This window comes from Scophthalmus maximus, chromosome 8 (genome assembly GCF_022379125.1).
Source record: "Scophthalmus maximus strain ysfricsl-2021 chromosome 8, ASM2237912v1, whole genome shotgun sequence".
NCBI lineage: Eukaryota > Metazoa > Chordata > Actinopteri > Pleuronectiformes > Scophthalmidae > Scophthalmus > Scophthalmus maximus.
Window position 1 is genome coordinate 1022917 of NC_061522.1, and position 16449 is coordinate 1039365.

The 16449-nt window shown below is 45.6% G+C and overlaps 1 protein-coding gene across 1 annotated transcript; it reads right to left on the reverse strand.

Annotated features, from left to right (window-relative positions):
- Positions 1-2109: 2109 nt before the first annotated feature.
- LOC118313214 (homeobox protein OTX1 B-like) lies at positions 2110-6112 on the reverse strand. The gene is made up of 3 exons (XM_035638545.2): positions 5912-6112; positions 5264-5415; positions 2110-3334 (listed from the first exon to the last, which is right to left on the reverse strand). The coding sequence occupies exons 1-3, from the start codon at positions 6006-6008 to the stop codon at positions 2537-2539; spliced, it is 1047 nt and encodes a 348-aa protein (XP_035494438.1). The 5' UTR covers positions 6009-6112; the 3' UTR covers positions 2110-2536.
- Positions 6113-16449: the final 10337 nt, after the last annotated feature.

Genomic DNA, 16449 nt, shown 5'->3' on the forward strand with positions numbered 1-16449 from the left:
CTGTGATGGAAACTGACGCCAGCGTTGGGCTTCTGTTCGCATCACTTCTTTGCTTCTACGGAAGTTAGCATGCTAACCAGCTAGCGCCTCAGCCACGTGCGGTCTGACCCTGAAGAAGCAGCGCTGCTCAGAGGACGTATCATTATGTTACTTCTGAACAGCAGAACGACCTGTGACATCGACCACGTCTTTCTACTTTCATCTGGACTCGTTCAGTTTCACCAGCAGAGGGCGTGTTTCTCAGGAACGAGAGAGACACGTTGACGTCCGACGGAGAACTGACGCATCAGTAAAAGTGAGGTGGTCCTTGGGGTTTTTTAACAAAAAGTAGCTTGTTGCTACAAAGGCGAGGAACAGAAGTTCACGCCCCCGGGGGGCGGCTGGCGGGACAATGAGACATCCAGAACAGCTGTTCAGAGGGGGGGCGTCCCGTCTCTAAAACTGAACGTGGCCCCGAGATTAGTTTGTCCTTCTGTGGTAAATCCTGGCTCGTGTTTGCACGAGGCGGCGGCGGCGCAGGCCGGGTAAAGCCCAGCGGGACGGCGAGCGGGCAAACACACACAGCACGAACGCCGTGTTTACCGAAAAACTGTTTGTCCAGCTGCTGGAGGGACGGAGCCAACAAGTGGGGACGGCTGTTAATTAAAATCGTGATTTGTCCCTTTTTCCCTCGGATCAAGTGAGTTGTTCGTCGGTGTCGACACGACCAGACAAACAGCGGCGACGCCGGCGGACATGTTTGTCCACCTCAGCAGCGTGGGGGGTGGGGGGGGGGGATTATTCCTCCGGGTGTCGTACAGGAAGGAAGTCACACCATGTTTGTGCAGCTGATGGTTTTTAAAAAGCTCCAAAACAAAGTCTATATGTTTAGATGTTTATATATATATATATATATATATATATATATATATATATATATAAAATGTATTGACAGCTGGTTTAACTGCCGTGTTTCACACGTCACTACTCACACGTGTGACAAACAGACTCAGACGCCGTCTTGTTTTTGAGCTTAAAAGTCGACAATGAGGAGATAATATAGTCTTTATAAATACACTCCATTACACCTCGGACCCTCCCGCGTCAGAGGTGGGGGGCGAGCCAGGTGCAATTTCCTGCTCGGAGGTGGTAATTCGTAGTCACGAGATCATAATGGAGAGTTCTGAGGTACAATGGAACGCAGGCTGACTTCCAGTTTCCCTGGCGAGAAGTAAACTACGACTCCCAAGATGCATTTCAGCAAAGATACATACTCTGACCCTGTGATTTTAAAATCCTTGTTATAAAACCAACATCCTCTCAGCTGTTTGAAGACATCACCCTTCCCCTCTTTCTGTCGACCAATCAGAAAGCTCTCCTCAGGGACCTGCACTGTCCCACTCGGGGGTTCAATCCACAGGTGGAGGTGAGAAGTCCCGTCGCCATGACGACCACTGTTCAACGGATGTCAGTGTCCACTGTGACGCGATTGGCTGCTGTTTATGCCGATCAATAATCAATATCTCACACACACACACACACACACACACACACACACACACACACACACACACACACACACACACACACACACACACACACACACACACACACACACACACACACACACACACACACACACACACACACACACACGACTGCGAGGTGGAACTGTAACTGACAGGAAGTGTCACCCTGCGTTCCGTCACACCTCGGAGCTCGGAGCTCGGGTTTATCATTTCAGTATAGTATTGGAAACTCCGGAGGTCGGAAACTGCTCAACCGCTGGTCGTCGGAGTCGCGACCGATAAGAACCAATCAGGAAGTGGGTTGGGGGGCGTTCCAGTTGCAATCTCCGAACTCGGAATTACGGGACCCTCGGAGTCGGAAGGATAAACCCGAGATCCGAGGTGTAATGGAACGCAGGGATAAACACGACGCCGGGTCAGATGGGGCAGGCGTAACCATGGCAACAATGTGTGTGTGTCCGTGTGTGCGTACAAACCATAGACAACATATTCATGAATCGAAGCTGTTCAACACCGATGTTGACATGATCAGATGAAACACTCGTGAAGATCTCGTGTTGTTCGTACTTCAGAAACGACAAACGTTACTTTTATTGGACGGTTTTCATGTTTTAACAAGACTTTATTATAAAGACACGGACGTGTACATCTGTCAAAGTTCAACGGAACACTGACACCGTGTGTTTCCATCTTTCTGCAAAGAACAAAATAGCAACAACAAACAAAAAAAATCTTTCACCTCATTAACAAGTGCTGCGGCTCCGCCTCTCTCCGAGTCTCTGGACACGCACACGGAGGCGGAGCTCCGACAGTCTCACGGAAGATCAGAAGATGCAAAGATGCGTTTTGTTTCTCCTTGAGCCGAGACGCGGCTCCGTCTCCGGATGGAAGTTGTAACTGCGTCGGGTTTCTCTCGAGTTCTGGAGTAGAAAAATAATCCGGGCCGAGCTTCCTGCTACTGTCAGTTCGACGGAGAAGAAGAAGTCGACTTCTTCTTTGGACGCGCAGAGGAAGAGAAACACAGGAAGTCACAGCACTTGGAAACGCCAGGACGCCTGGTCTTTGTAGTCCAAACAGTCGGAGGCGTTGAAGTTGAGCTTCCAGGCCGACGCCGCCGCCGTCTGCTCTTTGTAATCCAGACAGTCCGAGGAGTTGAAGGCGAGGCCCGGCGCGCTGTACGCCTGGTGGTGGTGCGGCGGGTGGTGGTGGTGGTGGTGGTGCCCCGACGTCTGGCCGATGTGGTGGTGCGGGTGACCCGACATGGAGCCGCCCGTCATGGGGCTGAGCTGGTGCGGGTGGTGCGGGTGGTGGTGGTGGTGGGAGTGCATGGGCGCCAGGTACGAGCCGCACTCCACGCCGCCAAAGTAGGAGCCCGACGCGGAGGCCGGGTAGCCCTGGCCGTACGCCGCCGCCGTCTGGGCGTACGACACCGGGTAGGAGGGCGTCGCGCCCGCGGCGGAGGAGGACGACGCGGAGCGCTGCATGCAGGAGGCGCTGGTGGGGGCGGCCGGGTCGGGCAGCGCGGCCGGGGCCGGGGCCGGGGAGATAGGCGCCGGACTCCAGATGGACGACACCGGGGCGGTGACGGAGGAAGAGGTGCTGATCAGACCGGGACCGGCGAGACCGGAGGAGGCGGACGAGGACGAGGAGGCGGAGGAGCTGGACGCCGGCGGCGGCGGCGTGAACTGACCGCTGCTCTCGGACCCGGTGCTCTCTCTGGTCGGAGACGGCTTCTTCTTCATGGGCTTCACCTTGGCGCCGCCGGCGCTGCTGCTGCTCTGCTGCTGCTGCTGCCGACATTTGGCTCGTCGGTTCTTAAACCAGACCTGAGGGGGCGGGAGAGGTCAAAGGGTCAACATCACACATGGACCGGGGTCAGAGAGACTGTACCTGACACACACACCCACACTCAAACACACACCTGACACACACAACCTGACACAACACACACACACACACACACACACACACACACACACACCTGACACAACACACACACACACACAAACCTGAAACACACACACAACTGACACACACACACACCTGACACAACACACACACGCACACCTGGGACACACACAACTGACACACACACACAAACCTGAAACACACACACACACCTGACTGTCACACACACACACACTCTCTCACACACACACACACACAAACGAATACTGTGGTTTTATTTTGGCGGGGTCTGAGTTTCCCTTTCTTTTTTTTCTACTGTATTTGTTTTAAACGTTGCAAACTTTTCTGCTCTCATGATGAAATGTTCCTGTATTTTTATTTTCAACAGAAACAATAATGAAAATAAGATTTTATCTCATCGAGTCGATTAATGAAAACAATTGTTTTTCCAGAAAACATTTCACTGTTTATGTTTCGTCATTTGTTTGTGTCTGTCGATTTAAATCCGGAGATAAATCTGTAACGGTCGATTTTTCTATATTCCTCATTTTCAGAATCATAACTCTCTTCAGTTTCATTCCAGTTTGTTCACGTTTCATTCACACTCACTGATTCACAGTGAAACATTTGATTCTGAGAAAAACATGATGGAAACATAATTTTCAGTAAAAAAACATTTTCATTAATTGTCTAAACAACTGTTTTTATCGAGTGTTCAGATTTTTGTTCTGGAAATGTGAATTATTTTTATTTCTTAAACACAATTTGCACATATTAAATGTGACATTTTTAGAAAACTTGAAAATGTCAAGGTTTTGTAGAAAGAAAGGTAATTCATGGCCACAGGAGCATTTTCAGTAATATATATGATATTTAAAAAATAATAATAAAACCTTTAACATTAATAAATACAACTGTTATCATACTGACTATGAGTCACACTCCTCTACAATTACACTACATCTTTACTACAATGATATTTTTTTTCTCAGCTTGCCCCAAGATATCAAATCTGAGATTTAGAAATATGAGATAATTATTTTGTTTTAAAACTTTGTGTTCCTGGTTTATTCTTGATAAAAATATTCTCGCTGCATGAAACAGATACTTTCACTCGTATGAAAATAATATTATCCTCAAACTTCAGTGTTTATTCTTCTGTCTTAACTTTTCCACTTTTACAGTGTACAAATATAATACTACTAACTATACTACTGACTTTATTACTACTAAATACTACTACTATCTATAATACTACAACTATAATACTTCTAACTATATTACTACTAAATAAACTACTACTAACTACTACTACAACTATACTACTACTATCTATTCTACTAACTACACTACGTCTAACTATAATACTACTAACTACACTACGTCTAACTATATTACTACTAACTACACTACGTCTAACTATAATACTACTAACTACACTACGTCTAACTATAATACTACTAACTACACTACGTCTAACTATAATACTACTAACTACACTACGTCTAACTATACCACTACAAGTATAATACTACTAACCAAACTACTGCTAACTATACTGCTACTACTACAAGTACTAAGTGGTTTTGTTCTGTCCACACACCAAAGATTTTCAGTTCACTGTCACAGAGGAGCAAAGAAACAATATCAACAATATTCAGAATCTAAAATCAGAGAATTTGTAATTTATGGATTATCAAAATAGTTGTTGATTAATCTGGTCGATTACCGGTGGCAGCTCCACATTCAAGTACTTTCTCTACAATGGTCTTTTCCTTTTTGCGGTTGTAATATTGGTAATATTTGTTATATTTGTGAATATGTGTCCGGACGTCCCGCAGCCTCACCTGGACCCGGGACTCGGGCAGGTTGATCTTCAGCGCCACCTCCTCCCTCATGAAGATGTCCGGGTAGCGCGTCTTGGCGAACAGCGACTCCAGGATGTCGAGCTGCGTCCGGGTGAACGTGGTGCGCTCGCGCCGCTGCTTCCGCGGGTTGCCTGGGCGACGGGGAGACAGGACGGGACACGTGAGCATCGGCGAGGAGGATGACCGCCACGGCTCATGACGTCACGGCTTCATCATCACTATTCAGTATCTCATCAAGTGTTTCTGACAAATAAAACCTCCACTTGAATTAAACCGTCGGAGTCGAATTCCAATGTTTTTCTTTTCCACTTGATGTAAAAAGTTTTATTTCACTCCGGAATAATGTATTAGTTTTAGGGGGATTTTTTTTATAAAAGTTCATTGAACGCACCACAAAATAATAAATAAACTAAGAAGCAGAAAAGTTTCAGTTTAACGAAACGGTCTGAGTCTAATTCCATATTTACTTTTTTAATTTTCTACCTGATGTAAAAGTTTCATTTCTCTGTAATAATGTATTAGTATTTGGAGAATTCAATAAATTAAAAAAAAGAAAAAAGAAAGAAAGCTTTTTAAATCAAATGCTGCATGTGTTTGTTGTGCAAGGTTCGTGTGTGCGGCTCGTACCGGGGTACCCCCCCGCCGGGTGCAGCAGGTCCAGGGCCGAACCGCTCAGGCCCAGTGCGTTCATCCCGTACGGGGCCTGTTTGAGGTAAGACATCATGCTGGAGGCGGGGGCCCGGGGCTCCTCTCTCTCTCTCTCTCTGTCTCTCTGTCTCTCTGTCTCTCCCTCTGTCTCTCTCTCTCTCTCTCTCTCTCTCTCTCTCTCTCTCTCTCTCTCTCTCTCTCTCTCTCTCTCTCTCTCTCTCTCTCTCTCTCTCTCTCTCTCTCTCTCTCCCGGGGCTCCTCTCTCTCTCCCGGGGCTCCTCTCTCTCTCCTCTCTCTCTCTCCCGGGGCTCGGTGCGGGCTCCTGCGACGGGTTCTGGAAACAAAAATATATTCATTTATTTATTTATTAAAGTATAAATTAAAAAAAGTTACAATAAACTTCTTTATTCGTGAGCAACACGAGATTTAAAGTTGTTTTAAATCTACATTTCTGTCACATAACTAAATTATGAGCTGATGAAGAAATTAATATTACATTCACTGTTATTTCATCTGTCAATCATCCCGCGGCTTTAATAACATGAACTTCAGAAGACCGAACTCTAGATCGTTTACAATAGAAGAATTTCCACAATGCAACCACTCGATCATAATCCCCTACAAGTTATAGACTATAACCTCTTTCTATTTTATACTTATGTGTATTTTTTATTTATTTACGACAAACTGTGAGAGAGGAACTTGATCTTGTCTTTGTTTTGTAGCTTGTTGGATGAATTATGAGAAGACAGATTGGACCCGATGAGCTGCGGGTGGTTTGTTTGTTTGAGGGTTTTTCATGTGGGAAATTAAAAATGATAGATTTATGGAACATGTGGATCCAGAGGAAGTTTTTTAATCTTTACAGTTCAGCTTCAGCTCTTCATCACGTTTTTAATTGACTCAAGAGTTGGTGATTAAATCGAGCAGCTGAAGTCACATGAGACAGACATTATTTATGTATTCATACACAGACTTGTTCTCACTTCACTATATTTGCTCGCTGGTGAAAAATACAAATATTTATAAAACATATTATTTAATACCGTAGTTTACTTTGATTTCAAAATCACATGACTATTATTATTATTATCATTTTATATTGTATGTCTTTCTCAATTAGAATATTGATTAGTAAAACTATTTTTTAAATCATATACCTTTGCTTCACTTATATTTATATTTTATATATTATTATATGTTTTTTTAATATATATTAAATTAAGCTAATATACATGCTTTCATTTATGTATCTCACAGGACAACGTGAACATAATAAAATTGATTTATGTGTCATAAAACAAATTGAGCTCGAAGCTGAAGAAGAGTTGGAAAAAGTGCATTGAACTAAATTACATTTATCGACGCGTCTGTGAAACATAAATAATAAAATGCTTCCAAGAAAGAAAACACATATTTTTACAAGTGTGATTGATTGATTTTCTTTTTTGTTCCAATATTCACGTGTTGCAGCTGCAGCTCTGAGAAGTGAGGATCCGCCGCTGTCACTGTCTCCACTGTATATTCACACTGTACATTTCCATAACCGCAGGAGCCGAGTGGCGCAAAGTGAATATGCGTCAGGAGAACTGTGTGCAAATGAGCTCATTACAATTTAGATTAGATCGACGGGACAATTAGCGCTTATCAGAAGAACACACACACACACACACACACACACACACACACACACCTCGGTGATAAAGTCAAATGTCTCAGCATCACTTCATTTATATATTATTATTATTATTATTATTATTATTATTATTAATGTCGTTTTATCTTTTTTTTCGTAACGCATATTTAACCTATATTGTATTTTTTAGATTAGTTTAAATTTGTTCTGTTATAAGAAAAGCTTTTTCAGGAGCTTTGAAAGTAGAAGTTGAAATTAGTTTTAGAAACAACAACCACGAGTCGTGACGACGCGACGCGGCTCTCACCTGCTCCGCGCTCCGGCTGGAAGAAGACGGTGAGTTGTCACATCCACAGGTTAGAGATAATCCACATGGAGGGAGCTCGTGCCCCGGTGCGTGTGAGTGAGTGTGTGTGTGTGTGTGTGTGAGTGTGTGTGAGTGTGTGTGTGTGAGTGAGTGTGTGTGACGGACGCTCTGGGAACCGACGGTCGGTGGTTTCCCCGCGGAGCAGCGACTCTCTCTCTCTGGGACGAGGCGGACGATCGTCTCCGAGGCCCCGCGTCTCTCGTTATGAGTCAAGACGGCGCGACGGGCTCCGGGGCCCCGCGGGCCAATCACAGCGCTCCGAGCTCCCATCGCGCCAATCAGCGGACACCCCCGCCCCCCTCCCGGAAAAGGCCCGCCCACTCAGGCAGAGGTGCGCGCGTCACGTGACAGGAGTTGGGGGAAGAAAAAAAAGAAGAAGAAAAGTTTGATTCGAAAAAAGTGGAAGGAGCAGAAACCAACATGGCGTCGGGTGCTAAAATAATAATGTTGCATCAATTGAGCCGCGCGACTACGGAAGATTACAAGTGTCACGCAAACGTAACGAAGCGTTTCAATAAGAATCGTACGAGTAATAAACTTCTCTGTTGTGTGAATGTTCTGTGAACCTTCCTCTTCAAACGAACAGTTAATCTAATCTAACAATGAATCTTATCTAATTTGTAAATTGTTTCTTAATTCTTCTGTTTATTGGCCTTTGACGTATCAAGTAATTGAGTAGTCTGTAATTTGATTTTATAATATCTAGAAATAATTAATTAAATTTTATTGTAAAATTAATAATAAGTCAATTAAATGCTTTACTTCAATTTCTTTGACACCGGTTGTCCTCCATACTCGTCTCCATATTCCACCATTAAAGCAGGAGAAAGAGAAAATAAATGTAAACGGAGAGAATTAAAATGGAAAATCAACACAACCGCAAGTTAGCTTGAAACAGTAAACTTAAAATAGTTGGCATTAAACATCTATCTTTTGAAAACAGTTAGCATAAAACAGCAATTTAAAAACAGTTAGCATAAAACAGCAATTTAAAAACAGTTAGCATAAAACAGCTTGAAAATTTTGTGCAAAATTCATTTCCACAAAACCCTTTTTTTTTTACTTCCCAGTTGTGTTCTTTCGTTACCTGACGTAGAGGCTGCAGATTATATTTTGTGTTCACTCTTAAATATTACTGTGCAGAAAACTTTAATTTACATTTTATTTTTAATAGAATAAAAAACACAAATAAATTCTGGGCCTTCTGAAACGTCCTCGCAGCAGCTGGGTAATGATTTTTCTCACGAATGAACTGAAATCTACATTTTTCTATTTGACCATCATGTGTAAATTATACCACTGCACCGTGGCCTCTCATGTGAATCACTACTGTACGGAGGCCTGATGATAATCTGTAGAGGGAATGATTGACAGTACATAGATGCCTTCCAAATTAAACACATGCACCTTTAATGATACTTTTAGCAAATGGAAACCACAATCAATACACACACACATATATATATATATATATATATAATTGATTTTCACAGGAGTAAATAAAAGGTGAAACGTCGTGGTGGTTGGAGGCTCAATGAGGTTTATAAAAGAAAAAAAATAGAAATTGATTTGAATAAACAGGAAAATCTTTTCAGGAAGTCCTTAAAAAAAATTGGCAAAAAGGCCAGTGACCGATCACAAGTATCAAGATATCAACTGGACGGAGTCATTGTTGTTGTGAGGGTTTGTTTGTGTGTGTGAAGGGGAGGGGGGGTTCTAATCCCAAATTGCAGGAGTATTTTCTTAATACTAAGCCTGTAAATCCAGGGATCAGGCTGCCTAAAGAGGTGTGTGTGTGTGTGTGTGTGTGTGTGTGTGTCGAAGGTGGTGGGGGTTAAGTTTGGAAAGGCTTCTCGATCTGCTCCTATTAAAAGGGTGATGCATAAAATCCCAGGTCGTCAAGAAGCATGCAGGAGGAGGGCCCCCCCCCCCCCCCCCCCCACACACACACACACACACACACACACTCACACACACACTCACACACACACACACACACACACACACACACACACACACACACACACACACTCACACACACTCTCACACACACACACACACACACACACACACACACACACACACACACACACACTCACACACACACACACTCTCACACACACACACACACACACACACACACACACACACACACACACACACACACACACACACACACACACACACACACACACACACACACACACACACACACACACACACACAACCTCCTCCTGTTGATTTGTTTTATCAGACTGTGGATGATTTCAGTTTTTCTTACCTGTGCCATGAACATCATTCGAAGGAAACTGACTCATGGGGAGTTTCCTTTTGTCAGAATTCAGATATTTCCAGCAGCAGGACGATCTGAAGGGTCATGACGTCGGAACACACCTGAGGAGAAACAAGGACATACAGACTCAGAGAGAGAGGAGCATGTAGCTGTCAATCACAGACCCCGTGGCCCCGCCCCTCTCATTAAGAGGACAAACAATGAAGGGGGGGGGGGGAGAAATCAGACACCAGAGCCACAAAACCAACTGACCCCATCCAGTACCCATCACCCCTTGAAACACTGAGGTGTGTGTGTGTGTGAGGGGGGGGGTTACTTCCAATCCTTTTAGGATTATGCCCCCCCCCCCTCCCCTCTCTGGCTCTGTTCTTCGCTCTTTCACTCGGCTGCTGCCCCCTCGGGCAATCACGTTAAAACTTGCACGGCCGGTGCTCATTCACATTTCTCTAACAATGCGTAGCGGCTGTTACCATGTGAGCGGCGGCGCGGCGCGTAGGAATGTTCCCCGACGCCCCGCCCCCCCCCCCCGCGCTGAGAGCAGAAAGATATTGGAGGCGATAAAGCATTTTTTCCCCCCGGACGTCTTCAAAATACAAAAAATGTCTGTTTTCAAAAGGAATAAGAAAAAAGAAAAAGAAAATAAATGAGACGGACGACTTGATTGGACGACGCGGCGCCATCTGTCACAACACGCGCGACGTCGTCCGACAGGAAACGCTCGCAGACAAGACGGTGAACCAACATGGCGTCAGCCGTGCTCCCATTGGTTGAGGAAACCCCGTCACGGGAGGTTCAACACGTGCGATGCAGCGTACGCTTTGTATCCAATACGAGGAAGCTACGCGGGAGCCAACGACGGACTGTCACGCCTGACGCCCGACGTCCGCAGCGTGTCGTCGTGACCTCATCATCGCTCGCCGCTGTCACCGCTGAGCATCGTCGAATAGTTTCCGCTGTGGTGATGTTGTGAAAGAGCAACTGGAGACCGACAACAGGAGAGAAGGACGGGAGGATCCAGGGTCCTGGCCTGGTTTCATTTGTATCTCCACGATGTCCTGTCTCCTACGATGAACCACAGAAATAAAAACTATAGAGCCCAGCGCCCCCCCCGACCCCCCCGCCCGGGCCTTATCTCCAGGTCCAGTCAACTGGAGGCGGCGACAGAGTTCGCTCCATCATCAGACTCGGCCGTTTGATAGGATTCTGCCACCGCAGCTAATCAATGTGCCGCACGGAGAGAAGACGGGTAACAAAGCTCAAAGAGCCTCACAAATGGCCGAGTCCCGGGGATAAGCCCCTGCACAGGATTACATATTGATTTTGAAACATCTCAAAAAAAAAAAAGAAAAGAAAAAAAAGCTTATCATATAAAACCGGCACCGACGAGAAAAGTAGCAGGAGTCTCTGCGTGAATCCGTCTGGAGAGGCAGCATCACCTGCTGGAGGAGCGAGGCGGCGTCAACCAACAGGAAGAGATGCTGGAGAAGTCAATGTGGGGGGGGGGCAGAACACGAAGGTTCGGGTCCACACTCACAGTTCCGTGGGAATCCGTGACACAAGTACGATCAGACTGGAAAAGTTGATGAACCTCGATGTCCGTGGCTGCATGTCGGCGTCGTCCTCTGAAAACATCTGTCAACTGTAACAAAGACGAGTGGCAGCTCAGGTTGAGGCCGAGGTCTTGGGCCAGAACCGAAGAGACCGCGACCTGATTGGTTGTTCACTCTTCTTCTTCTTCTTCTTCTTCTTCGTCGTTTGTAACAGAGTTTTCCCTTTGTCCTCCGACGGCGGCAGATATTAAAATGTGTCGGAAAGCGAAAGATGATCAGTAGATGTGGTGACTTGTTTTATTGTTGTCGTGCTTATTTGTTTTTAGAACCAATGTATATTGTTGGAGCTGGGATTGGCTCCGGCCCTTGACGGACCCTTCATGGATGAAGCGGTAGACGATGGAAGGATATATTGTTGCTTTTCAACAAAGAAGTTGTGGTTTGATGTTAAATGTGGTGGACAACGAACCACAACGTCTGACACGCTGTGATCTTTCAGGTCCACAACTGAAAATGAAGCCTTAAGCTGCCAAACAGATCTCAGATATCAGACAGACAACTAATTGACTGGAACAAGACAAGAACCGAAAACAAGAAAACAAGGGAGATTCGTTTTGATCGGTTTCCAAAGAAGTTGTGGTTTGATGATGAATGTGGTGTACGACGACGACGACAAGAGAATTAAATCAAACGCAGCATTCAAACCCTTATGTGGATATAAATATGTGAGATGTTAGGTCGTCGTCCGCCGTCTGTTGAACTCCAGGAGACGTGCCAACACTGAACCGACGAACGAGCCGGTTCTGGTCCGCGTGTTGTCGTCGCTCGGTCCAGAGAACATGCTGAACACAAGGACCCAGCAGCTCCTCCAGTGGTTGAGGCTGCTACGAGGTTCAGTAGGTCCAGATGGTGACAGGTGATTGGATGGATGATCACAAAGGAAACGATTACAAATCCAGTAAGTTTGTCAGTTGTCTTAGTCGTACAATATGGTATTGCTCATTTTCTCTCTATTCAACTCTGGAGTCTAGAAGAATGAAACACAAAACAATGTTCCCATTCAAACAATATGTGCCATATCCTGATAAATGAACATTCTGAACTCACATCCGTGGATCCCTTTGTTCTGCCCCCAATTGTTTGGAGGGAAAAAAGAAGGGTTCACAGGCCTGAGGGGGCGGGGCTTATAGTCTTAGGGGGTGTGGTCAACTTGGGAGTGGCTTCTCTTCAGGTTAGGGTGGAGTCTTGGGATTTTAAGGGTGGATTGAGATGGATTGATTGTGGGTCTATATCTGCTTCCTCTCTCATAGGAAGCTCCGTGTGAAACATTGAATCAATCTGAACAGCTCTCATCATGGTGCTGATCAAACACTTCCTCAAGCAGATGTGACAATGCGACCTCACCCTGACGTTGTCTTGACAGGCAGAGGAAGTGGACAGGTCACATTAATGATTCTCATACATCTTGTGTGATATCGCCTCGGGACCAACGAGTCTGCTGAATGAAAGCGATGTGACGTCACTGACCTTCCACGGGTCGGACGCCGTCTTTCGCCTGCTCGCGGTCGACCTCGTCTTTTCCCGACAGACTCGTTAGAAGGTGTCGCGCGCGGACGCTGATGTTTAAAGGTGGAGGGGAAACTTTCATCGGCAGAAGTTTGAGGACGTGTTTGACAAAAAACCAAACCAAACCCGTGCGGAGGAAACAAAAAGCTGCGTGTCCTTGATACAAGAGGCGACGCGGCCGCTTCCCCTGCCGTCAATAATCCGCACTTAATAACCAGGAGATTAACAGATATCAGGTGTGCAGATGACTGGTGGCTGAAAACACGACGCCCTCCTCCCTCTCAACATAAAACTAATGAGAATTGATTTATTATGGATCAGGCACCTTATCAGGTGAGGGAGGGAATTACCATGGTGAGCCACAGGCTGCAGCAGGTCGCTGCTGAATGGTGAAATCAATGCACGTCATCCCAAGGAGAACACGACGGGCGAGAAAAGACACAAAACAATGTGGATTTCAGCCAGCAGACATGAATTACATCTGCAGATGAATCCGTCCCTGGTCTCTTCCTCTCTGGAAACACTTCTTCTTCTTCTGGGTTCAGCTCGTCTCCGGCCGCTCTCCTCTTCTCTCCCTGGGCAACTGGGGAAAAAACCTTCATCAATATGTTAATGACTTAATCTTTAAACACTTAAAGAAAAACCATTAATAAACATTGATTCGAACACTTGCCACCAGTGACTCGCATTAATCCAGTGCAAACAGCTGATACACAAACTGCAGCGGACGGACGGCAATTTGCGGAGGATTACCAGCAGCAAGTGGAACGCGGGCGACATCGATCACGCTTTCCATCGGCGGCAGGGATGAAGCGAGGCCGACCCTTCTTCTCCTTCTTCTCCTCGAGGTCAACGAGCTTTTAAAAAAGGAAAAACTCACCAGGAAACGAAATCATGAACGAAATCAGTCACCGCTACGTCCGTCTGGTTTTGTCTTTTCTTTCGTCCACTCTGTTCCCGTGATCGTCGTCTTCATCCGAACAAACATCGACCACATGAACCTTTGAATGAGCAACAGTCACACACGGATGCACATGGCAAAGCTACACGAAGCCGAATTGTGCTAACTAGCGCTACAACGAGAGGACGTGTGACGACAGTGACGGAGGGAGGAGCTCGACGCTCATTGGCTATCGCGTCAACGCGTCACCCGAATTTTGGTGACTGACGCGAATTTCGCGTCTTTGCGTCTATTCGCGCCTGGTTGCGTCTTTGCGTTGACTTTGTCTGTGATCGACTTGCGCGAATTATTCACGTCACGTCCGGCGACACTGATCTCATCAGTGCTCAAGATCTGTGGCCATTTTTCCGTCACAACTTTGCATCGATGTAGCGCAGCAGTTAGCCAGCTAGCTAGTTGTGACGGTGCGAAATTTGTCCCGTTCTCGATCCTGCGTACGAAAACACAGACTGTAAATAAAGATGGACGACATGACAGCTCCTCTAAAGTCAAGCCCCGCCCCCAAACCATCTAGATCGCCCCCTGGTGTCTGGGTTTTTTCGTGACCACGTCAGCGGACAACGTTTGACAGAAATGCGTTGAACTCCATTATCCACGTCCAACGCAAACAGACTGGGAACGGTTTTATTGTGATTGTGGTGTAAAATTTCACTTCAGAGGAAAAATACTTACTTGGTTGAAGGTGAAATCCAAGAGTCAAATCCAATTAATCCAATATTTCATATGCTGTCATTTAGCTTTTGAATGGAATCATTTTGAAGCCAAAACTTTGGTTTTCAGGCTAAAATGTTGCACATTGACAGAACGTATAAATAATTTGCAGCATCATCAACATTATAAGAAGTGTTCAAAAATAAAAAATACCAGGAGCAACAAATTGAGATTTGACAAAAAGGATTAACTGAAGGTCCATTTAGTCGTTTTTCCAGAGCTCTCATCTTCAGTCCTCCTCCTCTTATTATTAATTATTAAAAACACCCATGGGAGGTTTGACCCATCAGCACATTACATTCGAGTGTCGATGTCAGTCGTCACCTTCTGTGATTTTAATGTCACATTTTGACAGAATCATATTTTTCATTTGCGTCATTATGTATTAGATTCCTGTCCCAGCAAAGCCCCTGGGAGACAGGAGAGCGAGCGAGAGGGAAACAAACGAAACAGGCAAGGGGCAACTGGCCAGGAGATGTGGGCCGCTCGGCTCGGGGGCCGGTGATCGAACCCGGGAGCCGTCACAAGACAACAAGCCGCTGTTGTGGGTTTTTTTGTGCGGAGGCTCCGGATTTGTTTCCCCCAAAGGTCTTTGTGCTCGTCGGCGTGAACGAAGCCTCCATAACCAAATAAGATTAAGATCACAATCTGGGCCCGCGCCACATTAAAGAGATAAGGCTAATGAGAGTGGGCACCTCTCATCATCCGCTGATTAGAAAAACATTTTCTCAATAAAAGGAGGAGGAGCGATATTTGTTATCAAGATCGCAGCTATCACATCATCTTGATTGATTGGGCATCGTGTACATGTTTAAATACGCACTTTACATTCCCTCCCAGGGAAATTCATCTAAAGGAAAAAGCTCCATAATTGCAGCAATTATTATATTCCCCCGCATCCAGATTGTCCCAAGAGGGGTTTTATTTTACCTGCTCAAATAAATGTCTCAGGGATAAAACCTTTTGGACAAAGCTCAAATCGCCCAGAAGCCCCGCGGACATGGATTTAAAGCCCTTGTTGTGTTGTTATAGTACATTTTCTCTCTCCCCTGTTTGCTTTAGATAACAAATCTTGGGTTGACCCCGCGGGTTAGGGGAGCATTACAAATTAATCCCAGTTTTAATAAGTCTGTCTTAAGCCTGGGATCTTTACTCCAGAAGAGAAAGAAAGAAGAGGGGGGAGGGGGAGAAGAAAGGGGATCGGAGAGGAAAAGAAATATATTAAACCCTGTGATCACAGGCAGCTTTTCTTGTTTGTTATCCCTCCGTTTTACCTTTAATCCAATACTTGCTAATCCAATTTGTCTTTCGGGGCTGCGACCCTAACTTCTCCTCGTCTCTCTCCCGAACAGGCCTGAGCCTCCGAACAGGTCTGAGCCTCCGAACAGGTCTGAGCCTCCGAACAGGCCTGAGCCTCCGGCCGCTCCTCGTCC

Excerpts from the sequence above, each read along its gene's own strand:
- LOC118313214 (XM_035638545.2), bottom strand. The coding sequence starts at position 6,008 with ATGATGTCTTACCTCAAACAGGCCCCGTACGGGATGAACGCACTGGGC. Across the intron at positions 5,416-5,911 it reads CCCGGCGGGGGGGTACCCCG|GCAACCCGCGGAAGCAGCGG; the intron begins GTACGAGCCGCA and ends CCCGTCGCCCAG. Across the intron at positions 3,335-5,263 it reads TGCCCGAGTCCCGGGTCCAG|GTCTGGTTTAAGAACCGACG; the intron begins GTGAGGCTGCGG and ends CCGCCCCCTCAG.